Genomic DNA, 23,241 nt, shown 5'->3' on the forward strand with positions numbered 1-23,241 from the left:
CACACACACACACACACACACACACACACACACACACACACACACACACACACACACACACACACACAGTATTTGTCATGTCAGCAAGATTTTGGCCACTAGGGGGCGCTCTAAGCTGCTCTTACGCGGAACTGTCACATGACTGTCAGGAGGAGAAGACAACAGGAAGAGTTTCCACCAGGTTGCTGTAATTTAACACCCTTAAAAACCTCAGGATGTGACTGAAGGGGAGTTTTGTGCACCAGTTAATGCTTGGATCCGAATGGATGATCGTGTGTTGTGATCGGTAAACTTCTGCCTGAACGGCGGTAATGCGCTGCAAATTCAGCTCTCCACCCGGACTTCATTGAAGGTTCTGTCCACCCAGCGACTTTGCAAAAATCTAGGAAGGTACGTGAACGCTGATCAACTACCGGTTCTTCGTTATTCATAAACACAACCGCATGAAACATCGGCGTGCATATCTTTTCAATTTAAGTTGAATTTTAACAAATACCGGAAACAGCTCCCGGTAGCTTGTTAACCGAGTCGTTAGCTGTAGGGGGTTCGCCTTTGCCTGACAGCAGCGAGCGACTTTAGCTTCAACTCGAATTCGGAACAATTTTTATTTTGTTCTCTCTTTCTCAAAATAATATTTTGATCGACGATTTATGTCATTGCCAGGTTTACTGACCGTACAATGTTATGTAATTCGTCTATGAGTGCGACCGGAAATTCCAACTAATTCACAATATACCTACGGACAACTGTCTTATGCTAGGCTAATGCTAATATTTCAACAAATCAATTCGAAAAGACTTGGATTCTAATATACTACTTCGAAGGTACACAAGATAATCAAATATGTGAAATTGAGAAAAATAAAGTGAAAGTATTCCTTTAAAAAAATTAGGAAATCATTTTTTGATACAATACAGTCATAATAAAGTGAGAAAAATGCCCCAAATTGATGTAATTGAAGTGATAACTTAAGAAAAATGTCGAGTGTCAGCGATTCGTTGTGATAAAGTGGAAAACTCATAATTATGTGAGATTAACGAGTTAATTTTGATGAAAAACATTGTTTTGTTTTTTTTTTCGATTGTGTTTTATGTGAGGAAAGAACCCAAAAATGTTTGGAACTTGAAGTTAAGCTATTCAAAGATGCATCAGAGTGTTGCCAAACATTTGTGTTCTTAAAATGTTATTCTCATGATAGTACAATATAATTTCATTATATGCCCTCTTGGGAAATATCCATGTTTTAAATGGAAAGAAAATAGATTTGGTAAGTTTGAAATGTGTAGTATTTGTTAGCGTTAGTTGTTTTTGGAGGATTTTTTTCAGGATTAATGAGGACATACAGTAAATGTCACAAATGGAGAAAAATGTATAATATGCATCTTGAAACCAAGGTGAATCACAAAATTAACATGAATTAAATGGTGTTTATTGACTCACACAGTTCAGAAGTGTGATTAAAAAGGCTAAATCTACCTGATATTTTCAGATGTAGCACATTCTCTGACGGCTGCTGGAATACAAACAGATCTTAAGCAGAGTGTCGTTGGTCTTTGTCGTTTGTTTACTTATGATTACTTAGATATGGTGATAATTGGCCATTAACAGGAGAACCATGATTAAAATGTTTGGATTCTTTGATCATGTCCCTACGTGCAGGGTCAGAGGTCACCATGGGATCTGCTGTAGAAAGGACGGATGAATACGTGAGAGAATATCTGACGTACCGCGGCTTCACCAACACGCTGAAGCATCTGGACAGCGAAATAAAGGCCGACAAGGAGAAAGGCTTCAGGGTAGGACTGTTCTGACATCCGGCTCTCGAGGAGAGTTTTTAATGATACCGCCCGCTGATGTTTGGATCCGCGTGCGTCGCCCGCAGGTGGATAAGATCATCGAACAGCTGCTGCAGTTCATCCACAACTTTGACCTGTGCGGCCTGAAGGAGTACTGGCTCTACTTGGACCGACGCCTCTTCTGCAGGCTGGAAGACGTGTATCGATCCACCGTTAACAAGCTGAGAACCAGCCTGTACAGATACTACGTCATCAACACCATCCAGGTAAGTGACTGGGGAGATAGCGCCGTCGGGCTCGTTTCCCCGAATATATTTTTAAAAGGAAATCTTCCCTGTGTTCCGGCTCTCAGAGAGGAAGCCTGGAAAAGACCCAGGAGTTCTTCCAGAAGCAGGCGCTGGAGCTGCAGGGTCAGACGGATTGGCGAGATTGGTTCATCCTGCCGTTCATCCCCTCGCCGGAGCAGAACCCGGCCTTCTCCCCTTACTTCTCCCGCCAGTGGTCCGACACCTTCCTCGTGTCGCTGCACAACTTCCTGTCGGTCCTCTTCCAGTGTATGCATATCCTTTGTTCAGTTAATTGTGCGTTTAAAAATCTCTTTTTCCCCGAATTTCATAAAACTTTCGGGGGGTTGAATTTTCTTGCATTTTTTTTTTTTTTTTTTTTTTTTTTTGTTACGTTAGGTACTTTCTAGCTGTTTTTTCAAAGTGAACCCCTTGCTAATATGCAGGTGCTTGGACGGCTAAGCAGTTGGAGAAGGACGGGATGAATAAACCAATTGTCACTTTGCTCTTTGCATTTTCCCAGGATTTTAAAAAAAGATGATGAATGAATGAATGTGTTAGCTTTCTGCCTGTTCTCGGTCCTTAACTGTTGTCCACCTCAGCCCGTCCTGCTGAGCTTCGACGCTGAAGTCCAGAAGGTGACCAGCCTGACGGAGGAGAACGAACAGTTTCGCCAGAGGGTGAGAACCAACTATTTCAGAAGCACACACCTGCGGTGATTCGACTGCAGCAGAAGGATAAAAACAAATGTCTTAAATTGTTATTCAGCTCTTTCTTTTCGAGGTCTTATTGCATTCAAACCATCCCTTACTACAATTTCCACGTATAAAGGAACGGTCACAGAATGACTGTTAAACACTGATGTTTTGTAGAAAGATGTTTCCTACCATACAGAGAGGAACAGATTGGCAGACGTGCAACACGTGTCGTTACTGGTTGTGATCACACTTAAGAATCGCGTAGAAGACGTTTGTTACCATGTGTTCGGGCGCGAACTACTCTCAAAGGAAATGAATTGACTTTTCCGGATGAATCGTGAGAAAATTTGGTTTTACTGCATAAGAGGCTGTGACTTGAGCAACACATGCAGAAAGGAACACGTGTGTGCTTTCTATCTGGTAGAAGTTGAATTGCATTTGTTTCACACTTCCATTAAATGCATTATAGTTTGAAATCATCGTGTTGACAATTTTAGGGTAAAAGATCATTTAACTGACAACACAAACATTTCTCAGGTGTCATCTTTGACAGATTCTCTTTTTACGTATTGAAAGATAACTTAAACTCGGTTCCACTGCTCATAATCAAATTAAAGGAAATTTCAACACTTGCTAACATTTTGTATCACTATTATGATGATTATTATAATAATTATTGACATTTAATAAACATTTTATTGAGGGCACCTGACTCAGGGACACTGTAATTCTCAAACTTCCTCTATTGTGATCAATAAAGAGCTATCGTACAAAATTAGCAGGTATAAAATGAACAATATGAAAACCTTTTAGATTTCCAAAGGCAACATTCACAATTAATATTTCTGACGAAGGATGATCGACAGATTCACACGTCATTAGCAAATAACCCTACCGGACTTTTTTTTTTCCAAATAAGTCAAAACAAAAATGGATATGAGGTTTAAAAAAGTCCAGCACAATTGATTTTGAAATAAAGCAGGGAAGCAAAACCTAAGAAATTTAGATCAGTGCTGGAAATTCAACCAGTCTCACATCATTTAACGCTCCAAATAGGATTCAGCATTTTGGCGCCAGCTAAAATGTAAAGTAGCGCATTAAATACACTTTTAAAAACTCGTCATTTGGTTGCGATATCCTCATTTTACCCGAGGAGGTGAAAGAATCACCCCCGCGGAGTAAGATAAGTTACCAAATGTTTTCCCTCCTCTGCCATGCAGCTGTTCGCCCAGCAGACAGAGAGCCGGGACCAGAGGGAAGGAGACGGGGTGGTCAATCACAAGCTGCCGGCGTACGTCCAGAACATGGACCGACTCGGAGACACTGAGCTGTGAGACACTAATATCACTGTCTTGACTGGTGACAGACTTTGCCAGGACGGCCGCCGTCGGGTCAGGACTTCCATGCTTTCCGTGTGCAAACATTCGTTGTCGTGATGCTTTTAATAAGATCGGGAGTTGATAGGATTCAGTCATGGTTGATTCTACTGACCCCGTAGGAAGGCGAGTTCTTGCGCAACTTCCTGTTTGGCTGCCCAAAATGACTGAAGTGATTTTATTTTTTTTTTTATTTTACCTTTCAGGACAGTTGGTCATAGCAAGATTGGGATTGATATTAATATTATAGTCTTATTGCTGTTTCACACCAGTACCATGTGAAAATGTTATATAGCTTACATTTTTATCTTTTTTTTTTTTTTTTTTAACACTTGAGTGATGTGTCCCTCTGCACAACGCAACCCTGCACAGAATGCCTCCCTTAGAGCACAGAATCATTGCAAATACTTACAGCTAACATTAGCCTCAATCTGATAGCGAGTGGAACTGCACCATCTCCACATTTCTGGATAAAAAGACTTTTAATTTTTTGCAAAAGCAGTTATCTTATCTGCTCATCAGGAGTTGAAGATATAAAGTCAGCGGGAAACAAAAGTGGAAATTCACCTGAAATTCAGATCCCGCTGATGTGGATACCCCCCTCCTCACACACACACACACACACACACACACACGAACACATTAATGTTACACACATTAGTACCCACACTCCACGTGATTATATTTTTCGAATGAGTTGCATTTTGGTGCGAAACAGCTTATCCTTATCCTGCCAGATAAGGACTTTTCAGCACTTCTAACGCCAAAAATTAAAGTAGAAAAAAAGTTATATATAGATATGTAGTTGTTTGCTGCAGAAAATAGTTTTTAACGTACAGTTTGCACAATGTTTTGTTGATGTGTACCAGAAGATGCTGCACTGTTAGGTACAAGGTGCGATTTGTTTTAATTGTATTTCAAGCTGTTTAATGCTTAACCAGTGGCAGCCGCCATGAAAGTTTTGCCAAAACTACACTTTAAATGTCTCTAAATGGAGCATCAGGGATCTTTACTGCCAAATATAGGTGGAACATATGGAAGGTTTAGGTTGTCCACACCTTAGAATGCTAGCCTGTAGGTTAATTTCCCCAATGGCTGCATTATTCTAATTCAGTTTTTATTTTAAAAGTTGTTGCACAATGCATTAGTGACATTTTCTTGTTTTGGGTGTGTTTGAGTAGATTTTCCGTTTGTTTACTAAATTTGAGGACAAACCACTACAAGGACAGAGTACACCTTGCTAAAGTAATTTTGAATTTCAGTGAAACGAACAGAGAATCGCTCTCACTGAAAACGTAATGATGGCAACAAAAGGTGGAGTTTTAACTTTAAGATTTGAGATTCACAAAAATGCAGACACCAAAATGCAAATATGATTAACTGAATTCACTTTCATACTTTTTTTTTTTTTTGAATGATTCTGTCCTAATTGTCATATAATCCAAACATAGACGTTATATTTTCTTATAGATTAGCTCTGCCACACACAGGAAGGTCATCAAGCCCCATGAACCAATGACAAGCACAGCTGTTGTTAGCGTGCTAGGCTAGTTAGCCAGCCAATCGTTAGGGGTGTATCAATAGAATTTGCAAGCATTGTTTTGTGGCAAAAGCTATGATAACAGGGATCATAATGCTGTTCGGTGGTTGGCAATAATTAGCCGAATGATTACCACTATGGTTCCCACAGAAATGGAAATGATTTCAGATTTAGTTTAAAAAACACAGAAAATACCAAAGAAGGTACTTTATATCTAAAAGGAAATTAGCATCCAATGAGTCGCCTGTTGACGCCAACCCTCTGTGTGCGATCGGCTCGGCAGCAAACCAGCTGCCCGAGGTGATGTGCGCATTTCTACTCATGTGGTGCCACATCAAAACTTAGCTGCAGTTATACATCTGAGACGCTAGCCGGCAGCGTGACTAATTCAGGGCACGGTTCTGCATTCAGAAATGACAAATCAGGGCTAAAATGGAGCAGATTGTCTAAATATAAGAGGATTGGTTAATACAGGGCAGACGAGGTATTGCTGTTTCAGGTCCTCTGGCACTGTGGCGCTGAAATACTCGGTATATTTTTTTAATAAGGGACACACCATGCTAAATTAGAGCTTAGGGAACCGACAGCGGAAGATAAAGCGTTACCGTAGAAGTAGTCATCGGTCAGGACATGAGTTATGTCTTACTGACAAATAAAAATTGACAAATCAAGACAAACCTGTCAAAATACAGACTTACACAAACCAAGAACCCATTCATTTTTTTTTTTTTCTAGAATTTGGTCGTTTTTTGTTTTTTTTTCTCATCCCAACTTCTTCGGTCAGCGGATTCCAGTGAGTTTTGAAAGTCCTTGATATTTCATGGTCACATGTCGACATGAGACGGCGCTTTGAGTTGTTTCGAACACACTCACAAAGAAGGACAGCAGAAGTTGTCACAGGTTGTGATCCACACGTTGCATTTCCATCCAAGAGTCACTTTAAAATTTTTACGGCACTTTATAGCCGATTAAACCTTTTGTTGTGTTTATTTATTTATTTAAAAGAAATCTCTAAAACTCCTTTAATCAATATTAATTTAATGTTAATTATACAATATTTATGCTGTTTCTACACTGTGTGCTGTGATGAGGTTGATGTTGCTAAATAAACAATTCACCTGATGGATTGTTGTTTTTTGTCAGTACAATTGATTTTAAAAAGAAAATACCAACGGTTTTCACAAGGCCAGGTAGAAATTAAGTAGTTTGAGAAAAAAAAAGAAAAACACGCACATCCGCTGCCCAGTTAGGGATGGGTGCTGGATCAAAAGTACAGTGTAAATAAAGGTTTGAAAAAATCTGCACGCCAAGAATGCTCCAAAAATAAAGATAATTTCTTTTACATAGACACTCATCTCCTGGTAGGCATCTGAAGAAGAACGGATTTTTGCTCGAAACGTCATGTTACAATACATTTTCTTTATGTAAAATAAATTATTAGGTAGAAATTAAGTGTCACATGAACAGAACTTTAAGGAGCGTTTGCGAATACATCATAAAACACTTGCTGCGTGTTAGCAAAGACAATTGAAATCACAGTTTCTGTCCAACAATCTCTACTTTTAGCCACGTTAAGCTGAAATGAATGATGTTTCCCCTCGCTAGCATCATTTGCTGCATAAGAAATGGTTTTAGTTAATTTGCAGAAATTGGAATTTCAATTTGCTGACCTCTCACTGCTCCATAGATGACGTAACCAACAAATTTCGACACAAACTCCAAATAATGTCATACTTTCAACCGCAATATTATAAAAGAAGATGCTACTAATGTAACTTTGAACAGCAACAAAGATAATATCCCACACAGCGAAAAAACGTCCGACTCAAATTCATCTTGGTGACGCGGTCCCTATCGCCGCCACTTTTACAGCAAATAATTGTCCCAACGCAACCTTCCGGGTCTGACATATTATCACCACCCTTGTGATAAAACCTGGTCGAATATTTCAGATACGCTAACCTCCCTTACAAACCGATCTGCTAAACAAAGTCCAGTTGCAACAATGACGTTTGGCTACGATCGACTATGACCTGGATGACCGAGAACCTTCACGTATCTGCACAGTCAGAGTCGGGTATCTTCTCAGACCCATCCCAAAGTATTTGGTGAACACTCATTTCAGATGAATTACTTCAAAAGCCGCAAACAGCTTCGGTCATCAGACTTTTGATGTTAAACCTGTACACTGCAGTGTTGATTTGGTAAACTTAATACGGTACTAATTTCAGGCATACGGCTCGAGGTTTACTTAAACCTTTCTGCACGGTATGCCTTTCCCACTCTTAAGAACGGGCAACTCCAAGCTTCTGTAGGTTCCTCTCTCAGACCACTTCTTGGTGACTATATTTCAGAGTAAACTGGGCAGTCCAAACATCCAGACCGAACAAGGTAGGTTTGAAAAGGAAGGAGAATCCATCTAATAGACTGAGTGGCAGCCAGTAGATGGTATCTTTTCCACAGCCAGTTGAGAAGAGTGGATAGACACATCAAGCCCTTAGTAAAGGAAATGACCTGTGGTTTCTGGAAGCAGAGGGTGATGAAAAGGACCATACCTAGGTTAGATTATATAAGTTCAGGTAGGTGTTTTAACAATTTTTTAAGTGCCCGTTTGAGTTTATTTTGGTTCAGAAAATGGCTGTTCTGTATGCTAGAACTCCAATTGGATTTGAATTTCAAATTGGATGGTAATGTCTAGCGATGACACTTGGTCCTGCCAAGAGTTGCTTAGTCAGAAGTTGAGGTAGGCATGCTACTTTTATACATTACAGAAACGAAAGTACAGTCGGGATAAACGGCCATGTACAATTTGGTATCATCGGCATAGAAATTAAATCCATGTCTAGTTGCACATCACATACGTCCGTATTCCCGTCATCTGATCGACCAAAGCTTCTAAGATGGAATGTAAATTGGGACTTCTTATGCCGAGTCGCTGTTTCAGCATTGTTGTTGTTTCTTTCTGCGTTCTGTTAGCACTCTGGCTCCGGTTGCTTCCCAGAAGGGGATAAAGCTCGGACTGAATTCGATTATTGGAGACGATCCATTTATGGACAAAAACCCATCCTAAAGGTTTTCACTCAAACAGGAACGTTCATATTCATCTTTCTCTCTCTCTCTCTCTCTAGGGATTTGGTGTCGAGTCAACGTGCTGTCAGCGCCGCCACCACTCCTTCCAGAAATTTCTTCTCTACATTCCTACCACAAGGCCGGCGCACTCCGGGGAAAATGCCGCAGGTGGCCAGCGGATCTTCTCCCAGCCAGGCCTCGGTGGGCAGAAAGGACCTCACGAACAGTCAGGTAAGAGAAAAACAACGTCTTAACTCCTCAACGCGAAAGTCAGTTTCACTGAAATCACGCAAACTGCTTTAACGCCTTGTAAAAACGTCCAAAACAAGTCGGTGTAGCTGTCAGAAAAAGGCCGTCCGTTCACTTTAATATCAAAATTGTCGATTCTGTGTTGGACAGTATATCTTTCGGCTCATCTTCGGAGCTGACCTTGAAGCCAGGCTAAGTGTACATTTCGCGTTTTACTCGAAATACGAAGATTACGACGGGTGTCTTTGCATCACTTGACAGTTTCTCATGGGTTTTCCAAATTGTTAAGTTCTTTCTTCTGGATCTTCTCTAGACTGCCAAATCAAAAGACGCAGTCCAAGCTAAGGAGGGGAAGCCCGTCTCCGGCCAGGCGTCGGCAAGTGAACATGCAGGCTTTCAGACCCAACAGTCCACGAACCAGCAAACACACCCCAGACACAAGAGAATCCAGGAGCACGAGAAAGAGCGGAAGGAGCTTTTCTCCAAACCACCACCACAGGTGCCTGAACACGTGCACAAATGGCATCCGCTTGTTGTTCTAAAATCGGATGTTTTATCTCAAACTCCTCACGTGTCCTCTTCCGCTAAATGCCAAAATGCCGGAGGATTAATTCTGAAAGATCACTATATCACGGTGGAGACATTTACAATATAGTGTGTTTGGATTCGTCTGAGAAATAATAATGATAATGACAACACATTATTTATGAATAAATATGTGTGCGAACACATTAGTGGTGGTCAGTGTTCCCTTTAAGCTGCGCAACTTTGCAATTACGCACTGCTCGCACACTCAGCGCACAAGAAAAACGATCCAGCGCAGTGAGCGCGCTGCAAATGAAGTGAGATGAGAACAAATTTATTTATCCCGAAGGAAATTGTTGTGCCAGAGTTTCAAGTAAAAACATAACAGTAATAGATAATATTAGGAAGGAGGAAGAAAAAGAAATACAATGAAATATAAATGTTCTTAACTGTTAACTGTTAGCCACAAAGATTTGATTAATATTAATGAATATATGAATAATAATATGAATAATTAATGAATATGAATTGAATGTATAAAATTTTTTCTGTATCATTTGTAATTCAGTGAGTGACAGGTGTCCGGCCAATCATAAGATGCGATGCAATTTTACGCTACGCAGCCAATCAAGACATTGACGGTACTTTCGCACGTGCTCTGCCCATACACGCGAAATAGCAATAATAACAGTGTTAGCTAATGCTAACATGCTAACTCCTCATCGCGACAAAACGTGCGGGCAGTGAAAGTGATACATCCCCTCACCAAACCAAAGTAAAAAAAGAAATGCAGTTCTTTTAAGTTGGAACGGCTGTCGGAGTACGTGCAAATAGAAGAACGAGCGGTGAAACTGGTGAGATTTTTTTTCTTTTTTGAGTGATACAGGTCTGCGCTGCAAAACATGCAGCGAAGCTAAAGTAGCAAGCGAGTTTTCTGATGGAAAAATATGGACTAAATGGAAGCTATGATCCCGTATGATCCCATATGACCGTATGCCCAGACATATAAAAAAAAAAAATGGACTAAATGGAAGCTATGATCCCGTATGATCGTATGCCCAGACATATAAAAAATTCAAGGTAACATTAGTGGTGATCCAGTGTGGAATGAAGCAACTGGACCAAGCACATGTAGAGGTGGAAATGACCATGAAGGTGAAGCAATACCGAAGGGAAAATGCATCAAAGTAACAATTCAACCTCTCATGGGGTCCTTTTCCTTAATAATAATAATGTATTAATCCCTCACGGGGAAATTAGATGAACCGTGAGCAGTAGGCAGCACAAGGGGTTTAGTATCTTGCTTAACAACACTTCAAAACACAAAGAGGAGGCGGTTGCTGGACCTCCTGCGACACTAGCATCGCTAATCCGTCGTCCGGCTGCTGTGGCTTTTCCCCGCAGATCCCAGAGAAGAAGGGCGACGTCGGGGAGCCGGAGCCCGAGAGCTCCGGCGACCCTCCCGACCCGGCGCCGAACAGCAAGGGCTGCGGAGCGGCGTCGGACGGAGGGGGCGTGTCCGTGGATCAGCCTTTCATCAAGCTCAGCCAGGAGGAGTATGGCGAACACCATTCCTCCATCATGCACTGCAGGTCTGCCTTTAGCACGAGCTAGCTCAGAGGTCGTAGCTCAAGCTATTTTAACGCTAGCTCATATTCCAGGGTGGATTGCTCCGGGCGCCGGGTGGCGAGTTTGGATGTGGACGGGGTCATCAAGGTGAATCCGCGTGGTGTTTTTCTCACGCAAAACGCGTGGAGGAAAAACGCACGAGATGAAGCGCTTCCACTTTTCTCCGCCCCCTCAGGTGTGGTCCTTCAACCCCATCATGCAAACCAAAGCCACCATCATGTCCAAGTCTCCTCTGCTGTCTTTGGAATGGGCCACCAAACCCGACAGACTGGTGAGACCGTCAATCATCCAAAATATAGGACGGCGGAACCTTGATTTAGGAGTTTAACTTGTTCTGTGAGCGAGTTCGTAACTCAATTAGCTCTTGTTTCAAATTAAAATTCCGCATTGAAATGAATTGAAGTGCAATTGATCCGTTCCAAACCCCTGTTTTTGCTACATGTTTTAAATAAGACAAGTGCACTTTATGTCAAATAATGTATAAAAATAAATAATAATTTGGTGCTATATCACTTAACTTCCTGGCATTTAATGTTACAATGTGTTGCTAAATGCAACTTGCACACTTTGCTACACTTAAAGGCTAAACCTCATTTAGCGACGGAGTGAATTTGGCTCCTCTTTTTAAAACCATCAAATTGGTTTTGAATGTCTCTTCCGATGCCTCGTCCGTTGACGTTCCCGCCCTCCGCTGCGCCAAATGACGCTCTCGGTCGCAATATCTCACCCACAACAGCTTCTCCATCTCTTCATGGACGATTTCACAACACACACACACCTCGTGTTTTTCCCCATGATTTCTCTGAGCTACTTAGCGGCATGCGGCGCGTCCTGTTTTTGTTTTTTTTTAAACGCCTCCTCACTGACAGCGGCGGGCACGTCGTTGTCAAACGCTTATCTTCCTCGCTCGGATCTCGGCTTGTAAGAAAACGCCGAAGTTGTATTTCAAGGTTCCACCGGAATTCATGTAAGACTAATCAACATACTGTATTTTCACGACCATAAGGCGCACCGCACTAAAAGGCACAGTCTCAATTATGTGTGCCATTACTTTATTTAACTCACACATAAGGCGCACCTGATTATAAGGCGCGGGTTTTATATACAATCCACGCCCCCTTTAACGTTCTCATGGTGTTCTCTACTACGTCCGCCTTACAACAACAACAACAACACACACACAAGCATACAAGTCTGCGTATTTAAAAATAGATCGGGAGCTAAACTGAGTTAGGTATTCACATTTTTTTACCGGTAATTGTCATCAATCGAACCCATGGAAGTCCTCGTCCTCTGTTTCTGATTTGAACAGCTGCGTTAAATCTCCATCAAACATGCCAGGTTCACTTTCTTCACTGTCGGAGTTACTTTCCGTGCCTTGCGGCTCCTCGGAAATGATGCCGTTTTTTGCGAAAGCTTGAACAACAGTGCCGGCAGACACGTTAGCCGAGCATCTACAATCCATTCACATATTGTTGCCTTCTACTCTTAGTGAAACTACCGTGCTGGTCCCCTTCTTCTCCACTGTGTGACTCACCGGGATGTCGAAAGCGAGCGGCACCTCGTCCATGTTAGCGATGTTGCTGGATGTGTTAAAACAACATGTTCTGCATAACTTACAAACCCGTTCTTTTATATGCAATCGACGCCCACACTTCCCCCAATAACGTTCTCATGGTGTTCTCTACTACACACACAGGGCGCACTGCACTATAGGGTACGCTGCACATTTTGAAGAAAATCTAATCTTTTATGTGCGCCTTATAGTTGTGAAAATACTGTATTTTTGAAGCTGTAGTCTAGAGAAAACAAACTGCTCAGCTGTGGCGAATCGATGAGATAACCTTTGAAATTGACGCCCCTCCCGAAAAAAGTGCACATGTTTGTTTGTTCGGCTGCAGCTGTTGCTCGGCAGCGGCGTGGGAACGGTTCGGCTTTACGACACCGACTCCAAAAAGAACCTGTATGAGATGAACATCGACGAAGCTCATCCACGGTAGGACCGCCTGTTTCCCGTACCTTTGACATGTAAAAATATCCAGGTGAAAAAGAGAGGAAATTAGATTTTGGGGTTAAAAAAAAAAAAAAAAAAAATGCATTTGAATGAATTCATGATTTGTTGTTTTCTCTCAGTATCCTGTCTCTAGCCTGCAGTCCCAGCGGGTCGTCGTTCGTCTGCTCGGCCGCCGCTCTCAGCCGATCGGGAAGCGCCGAGTCGGTTCCTCGACTGCCCATCCCGGTGTCCGGACAGCTGCTGCTCTGGGACACCAAGACGGTCAAACAGCAGGTAAAAAAAAAAACAAACAACCGATACGTCCATAAAGAGTTAAAGGATGATCTTCTTTCATTCAGCATCCGCCTTTCTGTCTCAGCTCCAGTTCTCTTTAGAGCCCGAGCCCGTCGCCATCAACTGCACCGCCTTCAACCACAACGGCAACCTGCTGGTGACGGGAGCTGCCGACGGAGTCATCAGGCTGTTCGGTCAGTGTGTGACGCCTGTTCGACGTTTCCGACCGGCTGATGAAAGATCAGACACACACACACACGCCATATGAAACCATCCAACATGAGGAGTTTTAAGACCGGCGCCGTCAGATCGACGTTACTTTAACATTTCGCAGTTTGAAAACTAGGGAGTTCGGAAAATTATGGACTCAAAAGATGCATCGAGATGCTCGATCGGACGAATTGATGCAGTTAAGTCACATAATCAATTTTTTAAATTCAAACTAAAACGAGTCTGACGGTCGCGTTATGTGTTTCCGCGTGGATGGCAACGTTTTAAAGTTCATGTCGCATTACGGGTTAAGGACACGTGAGTGTAGTGAGAAAATTAGGGAAAAAAAAAGGCGCAACACGGCAGAGGAGCAAAGCAGCAGCAGCCGAAGCAGAATAAAAAATAATAATAATAATAATAATTTGAAGACAGACATCTGGGAACGTTTTGGTTTTTATGGAGTTCCCGGGATGCGTCAACTGGACAAGACTCATGCTATTTTTTAAACTTGCCATGCAAAACTAAAATACTAAAATACGCCACTAATAACCACAGGACTTAAGGCCTTACAGCCGGGGTCAGGATTCTTTTTGATTGGGAGAGCAATAAAATCCAAATATTTCGAAATGTATTTCACTGAGAGCCATATAGTATTTTTAACGTATGATAAATTAAATATGCCTTACTTTTAATGCGACCTCTGGTGCCGCATGGATTTGTTCGAAGTGCCGCTTTATATTTGATTGTTTCATCAATGCAATTTTATCATTGCGCATTCGACATACCGCAGATCCAAATGCAAATTCCTCTGCCCACGTCTTTTTTTCTTTTCACCATCTTTTCCGATAGAAGGATAAAGTAGCTTGCTAACTAATAAAATTGATTTCTTCACCTTTGCAATGACCCGGACGTGCGGAGGCCATCGGTTCCCGACCCGACCGACGGGCGACCTGTGAAATCTATCTTCAAAACTCATTTCTGTTGACTTTAAAATGACACAGTATTATGAAGAAATATAACAAATATTTTAAAAGTTTTTAAGATTTTTTTTTTTCCCCACTCAAAATTATCTGGGAGCCACATGCCGTCACCGGAAGAGCCATATGTGGCTCGCGAGCCATGGGTTCCCGACCGCTGCTTTGCGGTATCGTCAAAAATATCGTGTTTCACCAGCTGGTTAAGACCCGGCATGGAGATGGATCGTATAACGCAGGGGTCGGCGACCTTTACCACCCATTTGGACATTTGGATCAGTTTCCCCACAGTAAAGAAAACATCAGGAGCCAAAAAACCCTTTTGAAATTTAGAATGAATTAATACAGCATGTAATTTTTTTTTTTTTTTTTTTTTTTTTGCATTTATACAATGTATAAACAAAATATGTGTTGCATTTTTTTAAATCCATCATGAACAACTGCAAAGAAAATGAAATTACATTTTGAAGACATTGGGTTGAAGGTTACTTTTAAGCAAAATACCCAATATCAAATTGAGTCCTTGTATTTCTGAAAAAAAAAAAAACAAAAGCAAACCAAAAATGCCTTCCTCTCTCTGTGTGCTGTCACCTTTTTCCTGGCGCGTGCAGTCGTTTATTAGGAGGGTCAAAAATAAAAAATAAATTTTAAATGATAAAATAAGATACATTTTAATTAAATACTCATTAATTATTTTCAAAAGCCGCTGGGAGGCTTCATCAGAGGGGTCAAAGAGCCGCGGGTCGCCTGGTATAATCCAACCGAATCGAGAGGGCGGTGAATCCCTTCTTGAAAGTGTGTTAAGCGGCGCGTCACTCCGACTCCTCCCCGTGCACGATGTACCGCAGACATGCAACAGTACGAGAGCGCCATGAGCTGGAGAGCCCACGACGGGGAAGTTTACAGCGTGGAGTTCAGCTACGACGAGAACACCGTGTTCAGCATCGGCGAAGACGGAAAGGTTTGTGCGTGCGTTTAAATTGACGGAAAACCCGACACGGAAATGTCAGTTCGGTTGTAGTTTCACATTTGTGTGTGTGTGTGTGTGTGTGTGTGTGTTCAGTTCATCCAGTGGAACATCCACCGCTGCGGCGTGAAGCAGTCAGAGAAGATCTTACCTCAAGAAGCCACTGGGCCTTTTGTCCTGTCGGGGTACAGCGGGTACAAACAGGTGAGCGCCGTCCAAACGTACCAACGGAGATCTAAAAAGACCAAAAGTCATAAAAATATGCACACTCCGTAATGCCCTGTAGATGTGTTAGCACTGATTTGCGCAGATGATAATCCATCCAGATCGACGTGTGGTGGCGTTCTAGCAGCAACAGCGGTCTCCCTGTCGTTCCAGATGTTACACCTGAAGGGCTATCTGAAACACGCGTGTCAAACTCAAGGCCAGCGGGCCAAATGTGGCCCGCCGCGTCATTTAATGTGGCCCGCGAGAATGTCTTAAAAGGTCTGATTGGGCCAGGGGTGGGCAAACTACGGCCCGCGGGCCAAATTCGGCCCGTTGGTCCTTTTCATCCGGCCCGCCAAAGATCGGAACAAAGTTCATACTCGATGTGAATGATTGGATGAATGAATGTGGGAACTCAAAAAGGAGATTATTTCATTTTTTGAGCTATTTTCCTGAGCTGCATGACACTGATTGGCTTTGCGATTTAGCCTTTACTGTGGACACACTGACACTCATGATTGAGCTGGGCAAAAAAACGGTTTGTGCACGAAATGCAAGCAAATGTCAGAACCTTCAAAACCAAGCTGGTTTTATTTTCAAAGCAAATGTCAGACAAGTCTGAAATGGGCTGTTAACAAATGCTTTTTTTTGTTTTTTTTTGTTTCATATGTATCATATCTTGGAGGGACCCGGCCCGTCTGTCGAATTTTAAAAGTCAATGCGGCCCCTGAGCCAAAAAGTTTGCCCACCCCTGGATTAGGCTTAACACGTGTCGAATGCGTGCATTGGCAATAAACTACATTTCCCACGATAAGTGCTACCCGCTAATTGACGGCATTAGATGGCAGCGTATCCACATCAATGCTATTTTCAACAAGTTGAAGTTAGAACAATAAATGTCCAGGGAGAGAAAAGTTGATGCGGATGGAAGGTTTCAAGAAGGAAGGAAAATCTAATAAATGTTTGTGCTTCAAGGATAAAAAGTGGTGTGTCTTTTGTGTGATGAGGCAGCGTTGGTTGGAGCTAAGTATGCTAAAGTTAGCCTTCCAGAAAAACAACAAATTGTCCAAGAATTAAAAACCAAAAGCAAAACATTTTGGATTCGAATGAGTGATAAATTCAGTTATTTATTTAACTTAACGTTTAAGCTATTTAACATTCAGGAGTAGTAACATTTATTTTACATTACATTTGGTTACATTTGTACCGTTACCGTTACATGTGGCCCTTTGAGGGCAACCATTATGCTGAAAAAGCACCCCTGATCTTAAAGTTTGGGACACACAGTAAACAAACTACTTTTATTTACTAAAGAAACCAGAATCAGAAAGCCAGATGAGCATCAACTAGCATCTCAGTGTGTAAATTTACCTTTATTTTTTCCAGGTCCAGGTGCCGCGAGGTCGACTCTTCGCCTTTGACTCCGAGGGTCAACATGTCCTGACTTGTTCCAGCTTTGGAGGACTTATCTACAGGGTAACTACACTAATGAGGAGAAATTTTAAATCTTAACGCTCGATACCGACGATGCATAATCGTGTTTGGCGACGCGTCCCCAGCTGACCGACCGCGAACCGGCCCTGGAGAGCGTGCTGCCGCTCGGCGGGCACAAAGCGCCGGTGGTGACGGTGGATTGGTGCTCGGCGGTGGACTGCGGCACCTGCCTCACCGCCTCCATGGACGGGAAGATCAAACTGAGTACGCTCCTGGCGCAGAAGTCGTGATGCTGTTTCCGAATGTTTCCGAATGTGTAAATGTTGATATGAAACCATCATGTTTGAAATACATACCAGCATTGAAACGGAGGCTCCGTTGTTTGTCTTTGAACGACCCGAGGTAAAGGACTCCAGATAAATTTATTTTACATCAACCCGTCACCGAATAAGTGAAAAAAGTAACTAAAATTCAAGCAAGAAAACAAGATTCTGAATAATAGCCCCAAATTTTTTATATACCGCTTGACATCTCGAGTAATTCTACTTTCTGACGCTTGTTTTTGAAATAAATCTTTCCCACGATTGCACGAAACGGCGGGTAAACACACGAGTGTTTCGCATTAAATAGACACGCACAGTATGATGTTGATAAAAGCAATTGATAAAATCTTTTTTTACATTACCACAATAATACATTTTATCGGTGGGCGCCTTTCTAAACTCATTTGTATGAAAAAAGTAATAAAAAAATGAAAAAATATGACATTGCAGATCAAATTTGGAGTCTTTGAGGAAGTTCATATGAGTAGAAATCTTAAAAAGGACCATTTTGTTGAAAAAGATTTAAACTTCTGCATCAACATTAAAAGACTAAAATTATCTGTATTCCATTGAAGCCGCTTCCCTCGTCAGGGCCGGACTAAATATCTGCTTTTTCTCTGGACTGCTCCCTTCAGGGTTCTCCACATTCTCACCTTCCTCCAGCTCCATCTGCATCTTCTTCTCCAACACCAACTTACCTTCTGTCTTTTTTCCCTTCCATCCATTAAATCCGCGGTCATCCTCCAGGCCTCCCGCCTGGCAGTTCCAACCTCAGCATCTCGGATCTCCAGCGTCCCCTCTTCATGTGCAAACCAACTCAGGGTAGCTTTCTTTTCCGGAACATCTAATAAAACTCACTCCTGAGACCTACAGTTCCCTCTCGCCTTCCACTTCAGTCTTGGGTGACCGAGCTTCTCACCCTATCTCTCAGGGAGAGCCTTGCGGAAGGAACTCAATATGTGTGATCTGGCCCATATTTCTTCAAACTCTCAGTTTGACGAACGCTAATCCAAAGGTAGACATATGAAGATGGTATAACAGCAGTTTGGATGGCACACAACTCTGACGGGCCTGAGGTGCATCCGTGCTGCTACCGCAACCTCACTACTTCACCCATTCACATGTCATGCCCCTAACTCTGCTGTCTTTATTTAATCCTTGTTGGTCCAAGCCCACTTGCATCCTGCCTTCCTCTTCTTTTTCCTCTCCTTTCGGCTTTTCCCTTCAGGGGTCGCCTAAGCAACATGAACACTCCTATGTTCATATCCAAACCATCTCAGTCTTAACTTTGTCTCGGGCATACATGTCCTGCACCCCTGTGGCAAATTCTTCCTTTGGGCTTTTCCCTTCAGGGCACTCCACAGGGAATCCACCCCCTCCATCTAACCCCATTCTCTGTATCCTCCAACACCAACTACCTTCATATCCCCTTTCAGTACGTCCATAAGTCTTCTCTTTGGTCTTCCTCTATACCTCCAATTTCTGCATCTGTCTACCAATATATTCACCCTCCCTCCTCTGTACATGACAAACATCTCAGTCTGGCTTCTCTGACCTTCTCTCCAAAACATCTAACGTGATAGACTCATTCCTGATCCTATCCATCCAGGTCACTCCCAAAGAGTATCTCAACATCTTCATCTCTGCGACCTTCAGCTTCTCTCTTTTCATCATGTCCAGTAAAACATCTTTTAAATTTACAAAACAGTGTCTTTATCAGTAATTCAACTGCAGATTCCTGATATTTGGAGCGGCAAAACACTCGTATGTGTGCGTCACAGGAAATAGCAGCAATCGGAGCATTGCTTGACCATCTATGTTTGCTTCCAGGAGGGAAAAGAAGAACTCAAAAGACCAGCGACAAACCAAATGCAGAGTTTGGATGAATATTAGGGGGTCGTGTCAAAGGAGTAACACATCTGGGCCTTCTCTGTGAGGACCCTGTATCTGGGTTACAGCCGCTTGGCGAATTGCAGAGCAGAAAGTTTAAACTAGTTGGACTTCGACATCGAGCATCAGGAGCAGATGAAACACTGCCATTTATGCGTCACCCCAGGAGGGAGCGCTGACCGAGGCGGTCACACGTCGATAATCCACCGCTGGGAAAGAAAGGATGCTGAGTGTGGGTCACATTTCAGCCAAAAAGCCATTTGTTTTCCTGCCATCTGGGACTCCATCCATAGATTCCTGTCTAACCTCATCTGTCAACCTGTCCATCACCACTGCAAACAAGAAGGGGCTCAGAGCTGATCCCTGATGGAGTCCCACCTCCACCTCTATGTTACCCCTAAAGCACACCTCACCACTGTCTCACAGCGAGCATACATGTCCTGCACCAGTCTAACATACTTCTCTGCCACTCCAGATTTCCTCATACAATACCAGAGCTCCTCTCTTGGCACCCTCTCATATGCCTTTTCTTGGTCTACAAAAACATAATGCACCTCATTCTGGCCTTTTTCTCTATTAGCATTCTCAAAGCAAACACTGCATCTGTAGTACTCTTGCAAGCATCCTGCCTATTTTCATTTATTTATTTTATTCTTGTCATTGCTATTGTCTTCCTATTTAGATTCTCCTTTAGTTCTGGTTGTCTATTTTTCACCCTTACTGTCCCATTCTGTTGTCCATTCTTAAACCTGATGTTGTTCTCCCTGCTGTCTATTTATTTGTGGATATCCTGGCTATCTTCTGTCTTCTAACTGCGTCTCGATTAATATTCATATTCATATTTATTTTGGGGGAGTTAGAACTGTTAGGCTGCTGTGACAAAAGTTTATCTTTTTGGAAATTGCATAGGCCTCAGTTCTTCAGCAGTTACACGCGGCGACCACCAGGGGGCGCTATAGTCACCATCTACCGTAAATCCCCACCAACGAAGAAGAACGAGAGAGCCACAACAACAACACAGCTAGCAACGCAGCGGGGAGAAATCGGCTTGCGGTTCGTTTTGCGCTCCGCAAAGTCCGCCTTGGAGCACGGACAGCGACGCCGTCTGTTTTTGTAAAACTAAAAAGGAGATGAAAAAGAGAATTTCGTCCTTTTAGACCCCCGACACGACGCCGCCGTTGTGACGCGCCGATGCTAACAAGCTAGCTAGCTCGCAACCGCCTCCTTCCTCGGGCTTCTCGTTCCTTGTTGTTTAATGTCACGGGAGTCGCGCCAACATGGAGAGCCTCTACAAGCGGAAAATGTTCGCCTCCATGCGGAAAACCAAGACGGCCGCGTTCAAGACGCGGCAGATCGGCTTGCCCGCCTCCATCCTGGACGACAGTGACGAGGGCTCCTTCTCTTCCTCGTCCTCGTCAGGCTCCCAGTCCGACTTCCAGAGCTCCCCGGAGGAGAACAGCGAGCAGGAGGAGCGCGACTCCGCGGGGACGTCCAGCGACGACAGCCGCTCCGTGACCCGCAGGAAGCGCTCCTTCCTCGGCGGCGACGACAGCACCTCCTCGTCGTCCAGCTCCGGGGAGGAAGACGACGACGATGAAGACTCCGAAGTCGGGGAGAAGAGGGGGAAGAGGGCGCGGAGGGAGCCGAAGGTGACGGCGCAGCCCCGGAAGCGCAGCCGCGTCCAGAGGCAGGAGGACTCGGATTCGGAACATGCGGACGAGAAGCGGCTGGAGGAAGCGGAGAAGGCGAAGAGGAGGCAGAGGCACAACAAGCTGCTGGCGCTGTCCCGCAGGATGAAGGCCCGCGTCCCCAACCGGAGGAGGAGCAGGGTCAAGCAGGTACGCACACCCCTCTGCAAGCGCCGGACTCCAAAAATTCAAATTTAGATACGCTTTATTTGCACCTTAGAAAGCAATCGGAGGGCTGCAGAAACATCCGAAGAAGCACACATCTTTAGAAACTGGATTTGAGTACAACAGGCTGCACGTCAATGCAATAAACTGCACTCAGAGATGCTTTATTGATCCCCAAGGGAAATTCACTTTTTGTTGAAGCAGCAGCTCCCACTCAAAGGGTACACGACAGATGTATGTATAACAATCAATAATAAAATACAGACATGTACGAATAAATATTAATATAGGACAATATTGCACTCTATTTATAAGTCAGCCAACTTTATTGTCAATACTGCCATACGTTCACACATGCAGAGCATCGAAATAGCGTTTCTCTAAAACCCATGGTGCAAAAGTACAAAAAATTATAAATAATTCCTCACGGAGAACCACGACGCGTTGTTCTATTCACATTGGTTATGGGTTATTGCGCAAAAGGAATTATTGTGCATAGTGGCCATAAGATAAACTGTGCAATGTACAAACTGTGCTCTGTACAATGAGCTGCACATTGAAATACAAGAACTTCATAAAGTTGAGTTCCTTTGTTTGGTCCTTTGCTGTAAAGCTTACATATATATATACACAAACGTTTATTTCAGAATACTCTGATGTCTCGGGTGAATTATGGTTAAAAAAAAAAATGCTGGAAATAACAAGTGAGAAACTACCTAAAAATCTGCCAAGGAGCTAAAAGCCTCTTGAAATTACTTCAAAATAAAGAAATACACTAAAACACAAAGTAAATAATGGAATAAAGTTGCGCTCCTCAAGTTTTATTCGTATTTATTTATTCAGGTTACGAATTCATTTTTTCAATCCCCTGCATACGATCGAGTCTTACGTGTGTTATGAAACGCAGGATGCCGGTGACGGGGACGACTCGAAAGAAGCTGAGGATGAGGCCCGTGGCGATGAAGGTGGCGAGAAAAACGGCAGCAGCAAAGGGGCCGCAGGTGGCGAGGAGGAAAATAAACCGAAAGACGAGGAGGAGGAGGAGGAGGAGGAGGAGGGGGAGGAGGCCGACAAAGACGAAGAGGACAAGGAATAGATTTACAGTGGAGGAGAACAGAAGGAGTGAATGTAAACCACAGTCTGAACAGAACTGCCTGCGAGAAGAGTGTTTTATTTCTCCCGCGGCACTTAAAGCGGAGCTCAGTTTGCTACTAACTGGAGTTTTTCGGGTTTTCACGCTCTCATCTCGTCGCTGTAGAAACAGACATTTTGCCAAATGAAAGCTTGTGTTTTGTTTTTATTTTGTTTTTTTTTTTGTAATATTTTCACTTACCGGTGAAAGGAGGCTCTCCTGGTCAGTCGTTACTGTCTTCTGCCGCGGGAGTCCGGCTGCTGCGCCCGGACGTTTCAGAGCAGGAAGCAGGATTTGCAATTTCAGCGTCACGCCAGGAGCTCAAGTATCACAAAGGTGGTTTGAATTTCAGCAGGACGAACTGTTATGACGCCGTAGGCCTAAACAGCAAGTTAATGTATCAAAACCTGTCAAAATAATCTATACTCAGGCTTTCAGAATTTTAAAAATTTTAATCAGATTAATCCGGCTGATGTGATTAATTGAGATTAATCATGATTAATTTACGCCCATTTTTAATGGTGTTTCATTATGTGGGGGTTTAACTCCTCATAATATACGTATATATATATATATATATATATATATCTAAAACACACTTCTGTCTTTTTTTTTATCAAAAAAAATTCAGTATTAACATAGCCCTCTTTAATCCACCTACTGTGACAGACTATATTGTTCACATGGTCTGAGGCCCTGATGGTCCCTGAAGGTTCAGTCAAATCCAGGAGCCGCGCTGCCTGGAATCCTTGCAGGGGAATCCCAGACCCAGACTAATATCCGCTTAGCGGTTACGTG

General features: G+C 43.0%; 2 protein-coding genes across 2 annotated transcripts; both read left to right on the forward strand.

The window, feature by feature from the left end:
- The first annotated feature begins 127 nt into the window (after window positions 1-127).
- Window positions 128-17,616, forward strand: wdr91 (WD repeat domain 91). The gene is made up of 18 exons (XM_086171107.1): window positions 128-390; window positions 1,660-1,796; window positions 1,883-2,062; window positions 2,149-2,355; window positions 2,677-2,760; window positions 3,999-4,108; window positions 8,823-8,994; window positions 9,326-9,511; window positions 10,942-11,129; window positions 11,199-11,253; window positions 11,342-11,437; window positions 13,068-13,162; window positions 13,300-13,453; window positions 13,539-13,647; window positions 15,486-15,598; window positions 15,701-15,808; window positions 17,198-17,287; window positions 17,371-17,616. The coding sequence occupies exons 2-18, from the start codon at window positions 1,674-1,676 to the stop codon at window positions 17,533-17,535; spliced, it is 2,235 nt and encodes a 744-aa protein (XP_086027233.1). The 5' UTR covers window positions 128-390; window positions 1,660-1,673; the 3' UTR covers window positions 17,536-17,616.
- A 2,831-nt stretch (window positions 17,617-20,447) lies between these two features.
- Window positions 20,448-23,031, forward strand: LOC147220621 (uncharacterized). Its single transcript, XM_086170671.1, has 2 exons — window positions 20,448-21,296; window positions 22,219-23,031. Exons 1-2 carry the CDS (start codon window positions 20,736-20,738, stop codon window positions 22,405-22,407), a joined length of 750 nt encoding a protein of 249 aa, XP_086026797.1. The 5' UTR covers window positions 20,448-20,735; the 3' UTR covers window positions 22,408-23,031.
- Window positions 23,032-23,241: the final 210 nt, after the last annotated feature.

The sequence above is a fragment of the Fistularia commersonii genome, chromosome 23, assembly GCF_037954325.1.
Source record: "Fistularia commersonii isolate RoL2024-O1a breed Wild chromosome 23, RoL_Fcom_v1.0, whole genome shotgun sequence".
In the NCBI taxonomy this organism is placed as follows: domain Eukaryota; kingdom Metazoa; phylum Chordata; class Actinopteri; order Syngnathiformes; family Fistulariidae; genus Fistularia; species Fistularia commersonii.

Bases quoted from the DNA above. Each gene is read 5' to 3' on its own strand.
- LOC147220621 (XM_086170671.1), top strand. From the start codon at position 20,736: ATGGAGAGCCTCTACAAGCGGAAAATGTTCGCCTCCATGCGGAAAACC. The intron at 21,297-22,218 runs GTACGCACACCC...TATGAAACGCAG, and splicing joins GGAGGAGCAGGGTCAAGCAG to GATGCCGGTGACGGGGACGA.
- wdr91 (XM_086171107.1), top strand. From the start codon at position 1,674: ATGGGATCTGCTGTAGAAAGGACGGATGAATACGTGAGAGAATATCTG. The intron at 1,797-1,882 runs GTAGGACTGTTC...CGTCGCCCGCAG, and splicing joins ACAAGGAGAAAGGCTTCAGG to GTGGATAAGATCATCGAACA. The intron at 13,163-13,299 runs GTAGGACCGCCT...GTTTTCTCTCAG, and splicing joins ATCGACGAAGCTCATCCACG to TATCCTGTCTCTAGCCTGCA.